General features: G+C 38.0%; 1 protein-coding gene across 14 annotated transcripts in view; it reads left to right on the forward strand.

Annotated features, from left to right (window-relative positions):
* THRB (thyroid hormone receptor beta) overlaps positions 1-18,200 on the forward strand; it is a 155,162-nt gene that overhangs the window by 104,758 nt on the left and 32,204 nt on the right. For 13 of the 14 annotated variants that reach the window (XM_057373181.1, XM_057373185.1, XM_057373190.1 and 10 more), the window contains one exon: positions 2,377-2,441. In XM_057373181.1, coding sequence (XP_057229164.1) covers positions 2,435-2,441 — 7 coding nt within the window. In that variant the 5' untranslated portion in view covers positions 2,377-2,434. Of the gene's footprint in view, positions 1-2,376; positions 2,442-15,351; positions 15,815-18,200 lie in introns of those variants that run through there. The other variant, XM_057373193.1, reaches the window with a different exon arrangement.

Below are 18,200 nucleotides of genomic sequence, written 5' to 3' on the forward strand. Positions count from 1 at the left end.
AAGATGCACGCAGACGTGCCCGGTGCAGGCGAGGAGCCGCGGAGCCATGGAAAAAGCTCGGGAATGGCGCTTCGGGCCGCTCCCGCGGGCCGCCAGGGGGCGCTGCCGCGCCGCGCCGCGGGCGGGTTCTGCCCTCAGGAGGGCGGGGAGGCCGCGCTGTCTCCCGGAGCCTCTTCCTTGCGGCCCTTCCCGGGGCCATTCCTGCGGTCCTTCCCGCGGCCCTTCCAGTTTCCTTGCGGCGCTTCCCTGTGGCCCTTCCCCGCTTCCCTGCGGTAGCCGTGTCTCCCAGCCCGTGTCGAGGAGCGGAGCGGCGCCCCGGTCTCCCTCTGTACCTGAGCAGAGCCCCAGCTGCGGGATGGGCTGAGGTGAAGCGGCGGGGACGCGTCCCAGATACATTAATTTACCGGTACTGCGGCTCATCTGTTCTCTTGTTCTGAGCCCTGCCTCAACGCAGCAGATGCGCTCGGTGTTCAGCCGGCTGCCAGGGGAGGATATTTRTTTCAAGGGAAAGGCTCCCTGCGTGAGGAGACAGTGGCCAAGAGGAAATACGGACACTGCTGTGGCACTGAATGCATGGAGAGAAATAAAATCCACAAGTTTGTTAACAAAGACAGTTTCTTACCATAAAATGATGATCAGGACAATTTAAGGGAGGTTCTACTTCCTCTCTAAAATGTCACTTGCACTCTAACATTAAAAGACGATGTTTCCTTATGGAATCATAGAATCAGCAAGGTTGGAAGAGGCCTTTAAGATCATGCGGTCCAAAGATCAATCCAGAACTAACACTGTAACCCCTAAACTGCTTCACCCAGGGCCAGATCCAGATGCCTCTTAAACACCTCCAGGGATGGTGACTCTACAATGTCCCTGGGCAACCTATTCCAATGCCTGGCCACCCAAACAGTGAAAATTTTTTTCTAATATCTAATCAGAGTCTCCCCTGCCTCAGCTGAGAGTCATTTCCTCTGGTCCTCTTACTGTAGTCACAAGAGAAGAGACCAACACCCACTTCAATACAGCCTCCTTTCAGGGAGTTGTAGAGAGCAATGAGGTCCCCACTGAGCATCCTCTTCTCRAGACTGAACAAACCCTCAGCCCTTCCTCATAGGACTTATTTTCTAAACTTTTCACAAGGACCACCTTTGTTACCCTTCTCTGGACCCGCTCCAGCACCTCAATGTTCTATTTTAACTGAGGGCCCAAAACTGAACCCAGTACTTGAGGTGTTGCCACACCAGTGATGAGTGCAGGGGGATATTCCAGAGTGCGTGACWGTTCTCAGGCTAGTTTTCCACTGGCATTAGTGGGGTCACTTGTAGGCCCAGGATTTCTTACTTAAAAATTCTAATGAGATCTTGTCTCTATTCTAGAGTAATGCCTTTAGGATTGTCTCTACTCAGGTTGGATTGTTGGTGCTTAAACTAGGGAGCGAGCTGGGATCATCCAGCTGGGCACTGTGTTTTGGGCAGGGATGGCTGAACAAGGCCGTGCTGCTTGTGATGCTTGCACATGAAAAACGTCAGGGCTGCTGTGAAAAACACCGACACAAATGAAGGATGATGTCRTAACTGGTATCCATGACTTTCTCTCCTGGCACTAAAGTAACTTGCAGGGATGTGATGTCTACCAAACAGAAAAAGAGTATAGTTAGCATGTGAATATGTGTGTGTGGACATATGGAAGGGGGACACAATCTGAACATTGAAACTGACTTTAAAATGCCAGATTGAGTTCTTCACAGCTGCAGATGTCTTGTTGATAAAATAGAAGATGTGTCATTGTTCAAAAGTTAAGTATTAAGTACACATAAATTAGTTTTCTACCAAATGAGTAACATTTCTATTTACATCTCAGAAAACTGTAAAAGTCAATAGACTTTTGGGTTTCAAATGACTGAGGAAGAATCAGTATAACTGTAACAGAGAATTTCTAATTCCTTTTGAATCCTGTTTTGACAGAACCTGAGAATAATGGACATTTATCATTAGAAACGGTAAAGTAGAAACCAGTTAGCTCCTAAAGTTACATATTAAACTTAGACAAACTTTTGAAAAAAAAAAAAGAAAAATGGAAAGTGTTCTATGAGGTGAGCAGAAGGATTGGTTTTTTCTGCATCAGTAGGCACCAGCTTTTAGACCTTTCTTCCAAATCCCTGTTACCCACAGTTCCTTCAGCCCACCATTGGACCTGGTTTACATTTGTTTCCTCATGCAGCTAAGCTCGATGGTTTGAATTAATGTGTTAAGCCATCAGACATGGACCATGCTATTCAAGATCCAGAATGTTCCATCTTGCTTAAATGTTAATKTTATTCTGCAGRTACACATTTATGGACATACTRTATCAGATTTTTTTTYTCCTTTTTTYTGGCAGGTGACATTGGTAACAGAAGAAGGACAAGAATGATTACATATCCATAACTCCCAGCAGTATGTCAGGTAATCATATTTCATAAGAACATCTGTGCAATATATCTTGCCTTTCTGGAGTGATTATTGCTAAATGTTTACAAAAAAAAAGACTTTAACATTTTCTTAATGCATTGGTGTTGGGAATGGAAATYTTTCCTCTACCCACAGCATGGAGATGTGGGACACATAGTAACTTTCCCCAACATTTTTGGAACTCTCATCTTCCTTGGTTTGCCTTCCAGATTCTAGTTGTGCTTTGTTCTAAGTGCACATTCCACCTTCAGCATTCCTGCTGAAGCTGCCAGTGCAGGAACAGTTTCTGYGGAGTATCCTGGCCTAAGTTATTTTGTAATACAGATGTATCCCCTGATAAAAGTCTTCAAAGTGAGACAGTCAAGCTTGTTTTACATAGAGTGCCAAGTACACTTCAGAAAATAATCGACTAGGTCTGCAGGTGGGCTGAAGATCCAGAGCTGACATGACCATTAGCCATTTTAAGCCTGCTTAACCATCTTATCCCTGCCAGTTGCAAAGCATCTGAAGGCCACACATAAATTAGCCRTGTCAACACTCCCCTGTATCTAATCCAGAACAGGATGTCTAGAAAGATATGCTCATTATRTGGAGATCATACAGAAGGCCAGAGAATTTCAGACTTCCAGAATTTGTTGTACTGTTCATCAATTTGCCTAAGTAAATGTTCTATTGATACTCTTCGTTAATGTGTGATTCAAGAGCCAAATGCATGAATAGGACTTTTTGAAAAACTGTTTGTAAAATGCAGCATGTGCTACTTAGGAAAAATCATTACTAACAAGACTGTATTCCTGGTGCTCTGCCCAAGGGACAGTTTATTTTTACTGACTATCAAAGTAGTGAAATATCCTTTCCTTTCCCCTGGAAGGCTCCCATCCATTTATATTGGCCAGCAAGGGGTAACAGCTGCATTCCCCAACAAAGGTGGTCTTCTGACTTTAGGTTTCTAGATAAGARGTAGATGGTTAAATTCATGGGGAGAAACAGAGTACTGTTTAAATACATGTTTTCATAGTAAACTATATTATTTGATAATATGGAAATCTGTGTTTCTTCTCTGCCCAATGTAGCAGAGATCAATATAAGAAGGAAGCAGAGGGCATTGAGGGATTTTGTGGAATGAAGTGGAATACTGCCCCTTGGTTTGACTTAGCATCACTGCCATATGAGGATCAGGTAGGAATTGGTATCCTTTAGGCTGCATTGGTAGGACCTTCTAGAGTGGTTTTGCATTGTCCTTCACACATTCTAGGCATGGAGATTTTATTTGGCAAATACCTGTTTTGTAAGAATTTGAAGGATTGGCATGTAACCAGTCTCTTCCAGCTCTCTGTTGTGTTCTCCCCTGTCTCATGTTGAACTGGGCTTGACATTGCTGTGGTTTTGGAGGGAGCAGTTAATAGCTCCTGCTGTGTGGTAGTGAGAGAAGAGGAAGGAAACAGTGTACCCACTTTATCCTCACCTTATCTGTTGTGTCTGTGGCTTCCTGTGGAGGGCACTTTTATGGAGATTTTCCACTAGAACTCTAACCAGTCCTGTCTCCCTGCACTTGCCCCTGGCAGGGCAGCTCTGCTATGCTCAGTGAAACACAAAGCCTACTTGGAAGGACCTACATTTTCTGCATTTCTTTTGACAGCAGTGGGTAGAACAAATATGTGCAAAGAAAATAACCATCAAGCAAAAAGAAGGAAAAAATGATTGAGTTGGACATGACTGTGCAACTGTAGATGTCCAGCACTTGTCATGATGAGCAGTTCTTATTTTCTGATTCTGATTATAGGAATGACATTCCCACATGAGTGTAAATGTGAAAAGAAGCATGGATGAAATGGAAGTCTTTCAAACTGTATAAAAACTTCATAAATACCACCATATAGAGCCAAACAAGAGTCCTTTTCTAATGAATGGAAATGGAACTTTAGATTCTGTTACTGAGTCACTGGAATATGGGAACAGATATGAATATGAAACCAGTTGGCTAAAATAAMAGGCTGTATTATTCTGTATTTTTGATAGATAATTTCTCTCCCCATATGTTTTTTCCTCTTTCCACAGTATGTATTTTCCTCTTGTAGGCACTGCCTGARAGCCTTCAGATTCTAGTGAAGTCTAGAGAAGTTTTTCTGACTGAAGAATTTGACCTTGACCAGAAAGATAGGCTTTAGTACATTCACAGTTTCCATAAGAAAAATATTTTGAGTATTTTKATATCTCATCTTTAAAAACACATACTGGCGTGATTATTTTATGTGCTTATAGCTTTTAATAGAGAGAGTTTTAAGAAGGAGAGTTCTAKTTTGCCAAAATTATTTTGGGCATTTCAAAGTTATGGGTATCATGGAAAGATTTCAGAAATATAGMAGCCCTWGCYTAAAAGTGAATCAAATTAAAAATAAAAAGCAGGGAGAATGTATGAGGTTAAATATTTGCATGCAAAAAGTTAAACTGAAACACAAATATTGAATTAATAGAGTCCAGCCTACTCTTCCTTTTTCTTAGAATGCAGGCAGAGTTCAGCCAGCAATACAGATAGAGTTAATGAACACCTAATATTGAGTACTTGATGTCATAAGAGGCAGACAAGTAAAAAGCTGGACCTACAGGTTTTGTAGACACAGTGTTTGTCAGTTTGCTTTTGCAAYTCTGCCAGTTCTAGGTGTCAAGACTTGCCTAACCAGTTTTATTTACACGTAGCACAGATCAYGACCAAACACTGAGATAAAGGGATGCTTCAGGAGAGGGGAGGTAGTACTCATGTCTTTGAGTGCTATGTCTGAGATGCATTCTGTTCTCATTAACTGAAGCTTGGTAAAGTAAATAGTTTTCAGATGAGCCACCACACACTCGTATGTAACAAAGAAAATCTGAAAGTTTAGCTTTTGAAACATCGTTTTGAAACATTATTTTTATTGAACATAGGTTGTCTTTTATAGAATCCCASAATGGCTTGGGTTGGAATCWTCTTGTCCAATCCCCCTGCAATGAGCAGGGACATTACCAACTAGATCAGATTTCTCAGATGCCCATCCAACCTGATTGTGAATGTTACCAGGGATGGGGTGCCCCTTCTGTGGGCAAMCTGTTGCAATGTTTTAATACCCTCATTGCAAAAACCTTGTTCTTTATATCKAATCTAAATAGATTATATCTATTCTTCCTTATAGCTAATCTAAATCTCTTTCAGTTTAAAGAAATTATCCCTTGTCCTGTTGCAAGAGGCTAAAAGGTTTGTCCCCATCTTTCTTATAGGCCCCCTTTAGGTACTAAAATGCCACAGTAAAGTCTCCCCAGAACTTTCTCTTCTCAAGGCTCAACAGTTTTCAACTTTTTCAAGCTTTTCTCATAGGAGAGGTGTTTAATCCTGTCATCATCTTTGCGTCCCTCCTCTGGACTCACAGGTCCATGTCCCTCTTGTTCTGAGGACCCCAGAGCTGGGTGCTGTGCTCCAGGAGGGGTCGCATGAGATGGGAGTAGAGGGGCAGAATCCCCTTTCTTGCTCTGGTGGCCACATTGCTCTGGATGTAGCCCATGGTACGAYTGTTTTTCTGGGCTGCAGCAACAGTGTTCATCAGCAGTTTTACAGTTGACTCCAAYAATTACTGCCCACAGAGTAAYATCTGAGAAAAAAATGTTACCAGCATTATAAATTAGTACTATCTTAGCAACAAAAGCAAGTTTTTCTTGTGCATACATTTGCACAACAGAATAGAAAAAAGTTTCAAAGTATTATTTTCTCATTGAGAAAATAGTACTTTCAGATAAATATGTAACATAATTTTAAAAGTTCTTTTTATTTTAAAGCTGTAATTAAGCTTCYGGTTTAGCACCACTATTCACTGGAAATATCTATCACTGAAGACTTCCTTCTGTACAAGGCTTCCTTCTTTACATTTTCTCCCAAAATGCAGGACAAATCCCGAGACATATCTTAATATTGCTTTATTTACTGGAGTGAGAACTGAAGAAGAAATTCAAGAATGGGATCTAAAACCTAGAAAATAATATTTGTAGAATACAGTAAATCTCATTATTTTTACCTTCATGGCTGATGAAGAGAGACTATAAGAAGTGTAATAGTGRTTCCAGTGAAAACTACATCAGTTCTTGCACTGATTTTCAGCAGGGTTTTWTTCTGCTTTTATTTGGGAGTTTCATAATCAACTCAGTCATTGTGCTTCTACTCTCAAATCTCYACGCTGTTCTATTTGGTAATGACCGTAAAGTTAGATCAAGATAGGAATTATAATAAAATTAAGTGCTTACATTGGGGAATATAATTTAAATGTCATAAATGCATATTTTCAGTAAGTAGAATTTAATATGCAACATTTCTTGAAACAGGTCTCTCATTTGGASAAGAAAATTAATCAGCTTTTGTGCAACAAATCCATTTGAAAACCAGGTCTCCAAGGGTGTTGCACGTAGTTTCCAAGAACTGGGAAAAGTAATAGAATAGGAAAGGTACCACATTTTCTTCATGAGTCTTTTCACTGTAATACTCATTACCCAGTAAACTTGACATTAATTCAGATGGAGAACAGTTTATTGTTTAACATCAGCTTAGAAATTATTTCTCCCGAATTTCTATAATGATTTTTCTAGKATAATTTAATTTGACATACATCACTGTCTGACACYTCTTTGCCTGCCAGACCATGATAAAATCCAACTAACTCGAGTGTATTATTTCTTTCAAGTAATGGACTTTTTAGGAGGGCAGTAAATACTTTAATATAAGGCTTTGTTACACCAGGATTCAGCAGCTTTATAATGAGCTTTTGGGGATTTTCAAAAGGTTAACAAGATTTATATTGTGGGATGTTTTTGCATGAAGCTATGAATCACTCCATGATGGCTCTTATTACTTAGAAGCATATTTCTGAATATGTAGTTAAAAATACCACACTTGTTAAGTTCTAGGTTACAGAGACACTCTGCTTTAATTTTATCTTTTTTTTTATTCAAAATTTAATATTTTAAAAGTGCTTTTAAAAATTGCTATATAAGTACAAAAGCCAATTAGTCTGTGAAACATTTTGTAAAGTTTTAAATTTTATGCAATTCTTTAATAAGTTGGCATGTTCTTTCCTACCTACAAATACCTGCTGGTTTTTTTTCCAGAAAAGATCACACATTAAAAAAAAAAAAAAAAAAAGGGGGGGCGGGGGGAGGTGGAAGATCTCGTTAGATTTCACATAGAACAGGAAAAACAGACTTTTAAAAAAAGAAGTTTTGTAGCATTTGCTGGTCATTTTTAGTACATTTCATTACCTTAATGCTGATATGTTTTTCATTGTCTGTTTTGTTTTTAATAACCTATCAGTATATTTAGTCCCTTTCTGTAGTAATTTTATTTAAACCGGAGCTGTTTCTTTTGTTAACTCATCTTTCTGAAGTTTATTTCTGATGGGAACAGCCTGTAATGTTTGAAATTTTGGGTATAATTCTTAGACTGTGTAGCTGTGTTTCACTACTGGCATCAGTTTAGGAGGAATGAAAAGTGTTGTCAGTATAAAATGCACTTGTTCATTTTGCAGGCAAGAAGCATTTAAAGTAGTTATTTAAAAGGACTAAAATGTCCTGTTTTTCTAATTCTTCTCCACTAGCCCATTAAAAACCACTTTGCTGTGCTTGCCACTGGAGTTGCAACCTGCCATCTTAYGATCTTCAAAAGCCTGACCACAGCTGCTGTTTAGTTATTCTGATAACTATATGTCAGAGCAATGAACTTACAGCACTTATCCTTGATATTGAGTCCCATATGTAGAGAGAACTGTAATTTTTTATGTGTCAATTGTAAAGCTATTGGTAAACTGTCGGATCAATCCAACCAGGCATATTCCTGTTAATGCCATATAAACAAAATACCTTTTACATTCACTGAACGCACTTCTCRTTATGCTCTTTGAAAGCATCACATTTGCTACAGTGCTTATCATAAAGAATACAAATGTTTAACTAAATGTGTAAATGTTGCAATATGTGAAGGCCGGACTTTCACTATTGCTTTATTTTGTTTTTGAAAGTTGCTTAGGGCTGTACCAAGCTTGACTTTATTTCAAGTTTAAAAGAATTCTCACATCCCAGTTTGTCTTTCTTACTGAAGAAGCCTTTKGATGCATTGTTTGGGCAAACTTTATTTATTTCTTTACCTTTTTTTCTCTTTAACAAATTACATATTTATCAAGACTGCTAGTTCCAGAACCTTCGGGGTTTTGGGATGTTTTTTAACCTGGCCATTGCTCAAACCTCAGTCTTTCAAAGGGAGGTGYTATTTCAAGATACTGGCTATCTCTTTAGGCAATTCTAGAACTAAAATAACTTGAACTGTTTCACCACCTTGAAAAAATAAAGAGCTTCAGTTGTTAGCAAGCAGCRCCAAATATGAAGAACTGGAAGGTCTAATGAGAGATTAGGAAAAGATCATGAGTTGATTTGAAAGCTCATGATCAAAGTAGTACTCAGAATTAGGATTTTAGGAAAAGGTGACAGYGATCGGATTTATGGAAGTGATTTGAGTGATTTCTTAAAATATATTTCACTGTAATTTACTTGATTTTAAAGATCTATTTTATAAATATTTTGAGCCGTATTCTGAAAATGGTGTTYTGTCTTCTCATTTGTATTTTAATTGGCTCCCAGTCATTACAGGAATTATCTAACACAACCTGAAGAGAGTAAGCATCCATTAACATTCCCATATTCACACAAACAGTAGTCTGCAAAATGAGCCTTGGAGAGGTGGATTCTGTCTGTTGGGTGTTAAAACAGTCTGGCTTTAAAACAAACACAGGGAGGTGGTTCTGCATGTATAGACACAGACATTCGGATTCCTTGCCAGAAAGGGTTGTGAATACGAAGAAGTGTACACAAGAGTAAACTGGGCTGCACTTCAAAGAGATATCCATTGCTACATTTTAGAAAGGTCACAAGGGCTCAGGTAGTCCCTTGGGCTGARGAGTAGCTGGGGATTGGGAGACACCTGGTGGGAATTCTTATCCAGGCTTGCTTTGTTCTTACTCTTCCCTGAGTATCCACTTACAACTCCTGTTGGAGAGGAGCAGCCAGGTAAGCCTGTGGTTTGAACAGAACTGCTGTGCTCAAGTATAGCTTCTTCTCAGAAAAACTGTCTCCCACTTGTTATGGGAACTGTGAGCAGGAAGAATGCATTTAGCATCTTTGTGGCTGYATTGGTTAGCACCACTGTTCTAGGTGTATTGTGTGCCCTGGTATTGTACTGCTTTTCCCCATAACAGCTTTGGTCATTCATTTCTTTCAGTATGTTTATTTTATCTGTAKCTTCTACAAGATTCCATATTGGTCTACACAGTTCCTGTTCATTTCTCAAAAGACAGGTTTTCAGAGAACTCTTTACATATCAAAACCTTGAACCCTGTACTGTTTACTTCTCTGTGCTCAGAACCTGCCTCTGGTTAACTTACAGATGGACTGTCATATTCTTCTGGATATTCTTTTTCTCATRTTCAGAAATTTGAGTGTAATGTCAAGCCCATCTCTTTGTGAGATAAGTATATGTGTAGTATTTAACAGTTAATGGAAATGTAGCATGTTTTTAAAAAGTGATTGCACTGATTCAGAGAGGAGCTCATTAAGATATATCGAGAACAAGGATAAAGCTATTACACTTTTATTACAAGTTTCCTAATATTGCCTTTTCTTACACATTAGAATGGTTTACTAAGTTTATTGTAATTATCTGTAATTATCTTCTTTCATTGTGATTTAATACTTGTCCAAAAGATTGGAAATTTTGAAATTTAATTTATCTTGAAATCCTTATTCTAAAATGTAATATTTAAATATTTTATGATATTGCCTCTGCTAAAGCAAGTAGCAGGAACGACAGTCCTGGATCAAATAACACTGGCTGTTTACTTCCACAAGCATACACGTACACACATTTCTGAAATACTGAAAATCACCTAATCTTTTCAGTAGACGTTGCTACAGTTCCTTTTACTCTATTTTTTTTTTCTTGTAGGCTCTGTAATTTTTATGTTTTAAAAATTTAGGAGAGAAATCATATGTTCTTGAATGTTTTATTTAGGACATTTTACCAAGGCAGAATTTGCATATTTAAGAAGAGTCTGGCTAGTCTGTGTGAGCTGGGCTCCATCCTTCTGCTTATTCAATGATCATATGAGCCATATGAKTTTAAATGTTGAGAAACTCAATTATGAGGTGTTTCCTTCTTTTATAAGGAAGCATAAAGAGAAAATACTATGCTGTTTTTGGGAGAAAACAGAAGGATTGGAGAGAAAAGAAGAGRGAAGAAGAAAAATAAATGCCATGAACTGACAGCAAGATTAATGAGAAGAAATGAAACTTTAGCCTTGTCTGGCACAGATGGTTTTTTTCTTTCCCACCACAAACACACATGAAAACTTTATGTGCTTTTACTTATAGTTACTTTGTGTGGCTTAAATTCTTGAACTAAGTATGAATCAGGTGTTAACTTGGCTGGGGAGATGTCCTTTACTTGTAGCTTGGTTGCYTTTTTCTTTTTTTCTCTCAAATCATCAAGTAAAAACCTTCTAGTGTTATTGGACTGGGTTCATACAAAGGTAGGCTGCTTCGTCAACCTACCATGCACCCCTCAGTCCTAATCCTGATTACATTTGCCTTAGTTGATCTCTCTGAAACCAGCCCACTTCAATGTCCTTATATGCTTGCATACTTCAGTGGCAAAACAAAAAAAACAAACCACTGAAGTGCTGTTGTCCTTACTTCTGTTTTCAGTAAAACCGCAAATATGTGAAAAGGAAATATTTTATCATATAAGTTTTRCAATCCAGTAAGTTAATGACAATTCAGAGATTTCTAAGTTGTTCTCCTACTTGCTACTATTTTGATCAGCTGCACATTGAAATATAGGGAGAATTTTCTGTAGACATTTTACTGTGAGCAGTTTTGGAATGTAACRTAACTTTCTGTTGTGAGAGGAAGTRTCTATAACAGGCAAAACAGCAATTCTCTGACATCCCAGAACTGCTGATTTACCTTTTGCCTAAATGACAGCCTGTTGCCGCGGGTGAAAAATAAATGTTTGCACTCCCCAAAAAGTGTGAGCAATGTTGTCAGTCTCTGAGGAACAGGGTCTGATTGCCTGTGTGGTCACAGCAGCTTTCATCACCAATGGATCTAGCTGTCAACTGGAACTGCTGTGGTATAAAGGAGTAATAGTAATAACGGTAATGCAAGTCCAGCCTTGATTGCAACGGGGGAGATCCCAAGCAAGGAAAATTAGTGCAGCTCTCAGGGCACAGCACAGGGAATTTAATGCAGTGCCTCTGGGCCTGTTGTGAGCATGGAGAACAGGCACTATTTCAGTGTGGTTTTCAGTTCTATTTTGTGCACTCTTGATTTTTTGTCAGGATAGAAGTTCAGGGTGGGTATACAGCTCATTCCAGCAGTACCCACTGTCCTCATGGCTGGCTGGCTACCACCCTACCATCTTTCTGGAAGAAACWACTTAATGACTCTCTTCACTTGACCTGTACTAAGAAAGGGAGGGCTTTTTGTGTATTGCTTCTTTGACCACTGTTGGCAGATACTAGTAGAGAATTGGGGGGAAAAAACACATAACTAAGATAAAAAAAATATTTGTTCCATTTTTTTGGTAGTCTTATATACTGACATTCAGATACACTGCATGAATGAGAGCAGGCCAACATTTACAAACAACCATTAAAAGGAGTCTTTGCTTTGGCCTGTAGCAAAAGAATGCTGAGGGATTTCCATTGCCTTTCTGTTAAGCTCAATTGGCAGTTCATCTCCTAAACTTTTCTGCTTCTATAGAACAAACTTCTTTTTAAAGAAGCTCTGATGGGAATTTGAAGAAGTCTTTTGACCTGTTAGTTGCTCAGATGGCACTTATTGCTGCAACTGCATTTTGAAATTTCTTGATGATTCTTTGAGGAGGAGAGCTCTGGCCCTTCTTATTAGTCCCTCTTAACTCTGAAATAGGGCCTGTGGTTTTGTCATGGTTCATCCTRGTAGGCTRTACTWCTTMCTGCCTTGATTATAGCCATTTTAACAGCAGCTAGAGGGRGAGAAAGATGCTTCTCTCACAAGTAAGGAGCACAGACAAAGTTACATTATCAAAGATTTTGGGTTGACAAGTCCAAGAGCAGATGTAGAAGATTTTAACTGTRTTTTTTKKTTTAAAAAAAAWGAAAAACAAAAAWGAAAAASAAAAATGTCTTTGAGAAATTCAGGCAAGATATGYTAAAACCAATTGAATAAATAATGCAGTCCTCTCATGAAACTAATTTAACATTATAATAAGACGAACAGTAATTTAAGACATAAACATCTGCTGTGACACAGTATAGGAAGTACAAAAAAAGGAGACAAAATATAAGACCCCTCAGTGGTAGTTCCTTACAACTTGATCCTTGTCTAGCACAAATTGAATGTGGAATGTCCCTGGTGACTGAAGAGAATTTGTGAAATAAAGTGGAAACTTATTAAATAAAATAAACTGTAGCTGACACGGCAGACAAAATAGTGAGACAAATTTCAGCGGGAGCCAAAAGGAAAAGAGCGGATATAGCTTCTTGACGTTGGGCTAGCCTTGGTAAACTCTGCCTGGGTAAATTCCAAATGATGGAAACTGTAATAGAATCAATTTCTYCTTGTAGTTTAAATGTGTCTATGATCAAAGTTCCACAGATGCTTTGCAAACACAGAAATTGGAATATACATTTTAATTTATTTTCTAAGCTATGAAGGGTTTTAGTTAAAGTTTAAAATCTATGATCCTTTTGTGACACCSTCTCTGAATCCTTGGGGAACAGATTTTTTTACCATAATCATRAACGTATGGGTTTTAATTAAAATCGAATGTAACACAAATCCTCACAGGCTAAAAGACAGCAAAGATGGCCTTTAATAACAAAGWTAAATTTGGGGAAAATAAATAGAAATTTTTGCCTAATGAGATTGAAGAGCTTGGGTTACCAATCACTGATCCTGAGGAGTAATAGCAACACCTGAGTAACTGAGGATATAACTGACTTTTCTAAACAAGGTCCAGAATTATGTAGCATCACTGGACTGTTCAAGGAGCTGACAAAGCATGGACCTATTTATAAGTGTATTGTAGAAATGCCTATATTTTTCATGTGTATATTGCATGTGCCTGACTCTCGCATTTTGTGAAAATGCAATATTATCCATGCGGGGAGATAATTAGGGTGTGAAGGAACTCAAGGGAGAAGAGCCTTGTACTGGACCAGGTACACTGTCTGAAGTTGTGCAAAGTCTAGAGGAAGGGTGGGTTATAGTGCACAGTTCCTCTTTGTGCCACAAAAAATGAATTGCCTAAGTTCAGATCTTAGAGGGAAGTTCTCAGCTCCCAGAGGGTCTTATCAAAAAAATCCTGTCTCTCCCTCTGAGCTTAAATTTAGGAAGTCAAGAGAATATCAAAGTGTTCAAATTATGAAAAAAGTTTCATATTCTGTGCTTTTTTTTTTAATTACCTAGTATTTGCTGGGTTACTTTTGCTATTCTATTTTAAACTGATTATTCTCTTACAAGTTATAGTTTCTTGCCATATTACCTGCATTTATAATTAGTTTAAAATTTTACTAAGCAAATCAAGTCTGAAYTAGGAGCAGATCTATAAAGCCAGAAATAAGTAGATAAGGGCAAATTATGTAGGTAACTTACCTGCCCTTTGTATTGAAGTCCGTGATGCCAGGTACTTTCTCACACAAATTCATGTTATTGATGTCCCGCTGAGATACGGTGAGTAGAAGAAATGGACTTGTGGCTGCAAACATCAGGCAAGATTGTATTCCTAGCAGAAAAAGGTGTTTGCTAACCTTTAATCTAAAATTAAATAACAGATTGAGAAAACCTCTATGTGCATACAGGAATTAGCATAGGATAACAGTATTTAAAACTAACCATTATTAAGTTTCCTGAATTTGTCYTGTACTAACAATGTACCACTTAAGAGACATCTTAACACAAAACATTCAGAAATAGCAATATTATGGAAGATCTGGCAACTGAAATCCCAATTTACTTTGAATCATTTTTATCTAGAAATTAATGACTTGGTGTGCACTTACTAATATGTTACTTTACTGAGTGAAATGTATGTAAAATTAACTCTTAGACTGATTAGAACAGAAAAATCTTACTATGATTAAAACCAATGGTATCAGTCATCAAATGTCTGGAATTTGCTATTTTCTTTATGCAAGTTAAACAGCTATTTTGTATTTGAATTTTGTTACATAAAATATAAAAGAAAATAATTTCTTTAAATGCAGAGTATGATCTTTGATGGGTCATTTCTACAGAATTTAGTTTTGCTGCCCAGAAATGGAAATTGGGCTATATTTAGTTTTATAAATTTATCAGCTAGTGGTATCTCAGTTTCTTCTATACCCAAGAATAAGTAATGACCAATTAGATAAAATCATGCAGCTTTAGTATTGTTCATTATCCACACCGGAGCCAAGTGTCCRTGCTCCTGTGATAAAATTAGCATCTCTGATACTCCACTGTGACCACAAGCAGAGAAAGGCAGTAGGTAGCAAAAGCGGAACTGCTAAGCATGCCCACATAAGAATGTCACACTTAGGTAACAGAGTGTCCCTCAGGTCAGCCTATGATAAGAGCGAAGTCAAACAAGGCTGAATCCTTGATGTTTTGTGTTTTAAGTATCTGAAAATTGTTCACGACCAGCCTCGACCTACAAGACCTCAAATGATCATATGAGCAAGGCAATAAATCGGTGGTAACTTGCCCTGGGGCCCATGCTGTAGTTGYGATGTTGTGAAAGTTACATCTAGTGTTAGCCTGTCCACATAGATCTGCCTACTTTTTCAGGATTCTCAGACAGGAAAATTTTMTATTTACTTGTACCGAAGGGGAGACTATGGTGGCTGAATGGGCATGGCTGAAAGGTTCTACATCGTATCAGTGCAGTCCAGTGGAGATGCACRGGAATACCACAGCATCAGGAGAGCTGGGGAACCACTTGCTTTCCAAAACTCCACACCTGAGCAAGATTTTGGCACAGCCAACWGTTCGTACCCCTGCAGTATTTGCCAAACATCCAGGACGTGGCCTCCTGTTGTGGGACAGATTGATTCACCTTCCTGACAGAAATCAGAAATGGAACGTAGTGGGCGTAACAGAAAATCGTTTCTGTAGGAAAAGACACTTCAAAAATTATGATATCCAGAGGAATGGACAGCAGCTTTCGCAATGCCTACATGCTTCAACTTGGACTAGTACAATTTTACAGCCAGGCCATACAAAAGCAAATTTTCAAATCATGCCAAGTGCCCAGGAATACCAAAAAGAAGAAAAAAGGTGTAAAGGTAACTGACGTTATCATGCAGTGCTCAGCAAAAGCTGTATTTAGAAAAAAAAAACCAGAACAAAGCAAAACCAGGTTATGTCTTTGTTGTCAGGGATTTGGCCATTGGTAAAAGCATTATTATGTGGGGATGTTTTCTTGCTACCAACCTTTTAAWWTTTTTTTTAATCAGGGTAATTGTGGTTTTTTGTTTACTCTTCTATTTAATTTAATAGCTTTKTGAAGAGCCCTTATGAAAATGTGATGAGTACTTACTAGGGTTTTCTGTTACCTAATTCTGATACCTAATACAAAATAATATCTCTTATTTTAGAGCTTTAAAAAATATTTGTCTCTCTYTTTATGATCTTAACAAGCTGATCAAAAATCTTTTCTGAACCTGGCTTTTTTTTTTAATAAAGCATATCTCTGATACATTAAAAATGCAATGACAAAAGAAAGCATTCTTTTTTACTTTCAGGGTGTTCAGCCCTCACCTGAGGCTATGTTGTTTGCCTKCTTTCTTATTATTAACCACATCCAAACCCTCAGTAAGTGCATGTACAGCACTCAAGTGGGACTTCTTRTTAGGAATATTCTTTGCCTAACTAGTCAGGAGAATAAACCATTTGCTCTCAGGTAGGTTGTTTTGTTCACATCAGCACAGCATTGAAGGAATTTAAGAATCACAGTTGCTTAGTATGTAGTGATTAAGTTATTCTTATTCCTTTTKAAACTTGGATAAGTAGTTCTTCATTGCTCTTTGCCTAAAAAAATAATTACCGTATATTGGGAGGGGGGGATTACAAGTTGTTTTCTTTTACTTAAGTCTTGCGTCACTCCAGGAAGAAAGATTACAGTGTCAGGCAGGATATCACCTCATGAAAAAGTTAAACTGGTCTAAGTACCTGATTTCTTTAGATTTAGTTGTGCTTTACCTCAGAATGCCTCTTTGCTAACAGATGTCAGGTGTTGATCGCTTTAACGTCTTACTAAGGGCTGTCAGGAGGCTGCCAAACCCAGACAGTCCCATCCAGGAGCCTATTAATTATGTTATGTCAAGCTAAATTAGCTTGCTTTCTGCTTAGTTTTATTTTTGAACAAATGAAACTTCTTACCTTGATGTTTYGATATAAAGTTGAGGCAGAGAATGACTCAGAAAAGGTACATGTTTTAAGTATTGGCCATTACTTTCTCAAGAGATAAGCTCTGTAATTAACTGATGTCTGCTAACAGGGTCTTCCAATTATGATAYATGGGGAGGCTTAACAAATTGGGTTGTCTGGGTCACAAGTCTATAATTACTCTTCGTAATATTTGTTCAGGGGCCATCTTAAAAGTTGTCCAACACCATTCAAGAATTTTGTTAGCCCCTATGTTGGCCGAAGTCTCAAGGAGCAGACACTTTCTGATGAGACCGTGTGCTGCCTACCCATGTCGTGAATAGTGCAAGGAAAAGCAAGCACAAGCCCTGGAGGAGTCCCGATCAGGAAAGAGCAAGCTCCATTCTCTTTAAGCCAAATTTATTCAAAGTGTTGAAAATATTTTGAGGGATAACTGGAATTGTAGTGAATCTGAACATTTAAATATAAACTATGACATTCTTTGTTATCCTAGCAGACTAATGAGTCTGAAGTATTTCAATAAAAGGCACATCACACTGGCATTTTATGAGTCACAGACAAATTTAGTGTCATGTCATAACCGAGTTAGTGTGGATTTTGTGAGACAAGCAGTTTTAGAGAAATAACTTACTTGGTATATGTGAAGAAAGGAGGTGTGCTGTTGCCTAAGTAAGGCTTTCATCTGGTTTATACCTCAGGCAGCTAGTTTCAATCTTGCTGYATCTGTCACAAACCCAAATAATTTATTTTATGTCAGACAAATTTCACTTTTTTTCCAACTGCTATGAGTGTAGCATAGACACAATGATGATTTTCAATGTCCTATATTCCACTGAGACATTTTCCAGGAACTGTCACATTCTGTTGGAACTTTTCAGTACTGGAATTCCATAATCCTACCTAATTTGTGATTTAGTCACAAGTAGAGTTTTAAAAATAAGGTAAACACCATAAAGAATTAATTTGTAAGAATTGATTAAGCAGTCTTACTAATGCTTGTTGTTATTTTGGATTCTGATGTTTGAKGTTTTCTTAGTTTGGTCTCTGACAATATGTTTGCATAGTCATACTTTTTTGAGGGACCATTTTGAATCTTTGATCATAGAGTGTAAAGCGAGTGAATGAGTTGGTGGAAATACATTAAAGAGAGATGATAACTCATTATGCGGACWTAGAGATAGCTGTATTTGACAACTTACATGTGATGTAAAAGCGACATAAGTAGTTTTGCTCAAAAGCTGTTACAGTTTTCAGTATATTTTTTCTTATGGTATGGAAAAATCT

Source organism: Malurus melanocephalus, unplaced genomic scaffold (assembly GCF_030028575.1).
Source record: "Malurus melanocephalus ecotype Western Australia unplaced genomic scaffold, MMel_1.1 scaffold_189, whole genome shotgun sequence".
NCBI classification, from domain to species: Eukaryota; Metazoa; Chordata; class Aves; order Passeriformes; family Maluridae; genus Malurus; species Malurus melanocephalus.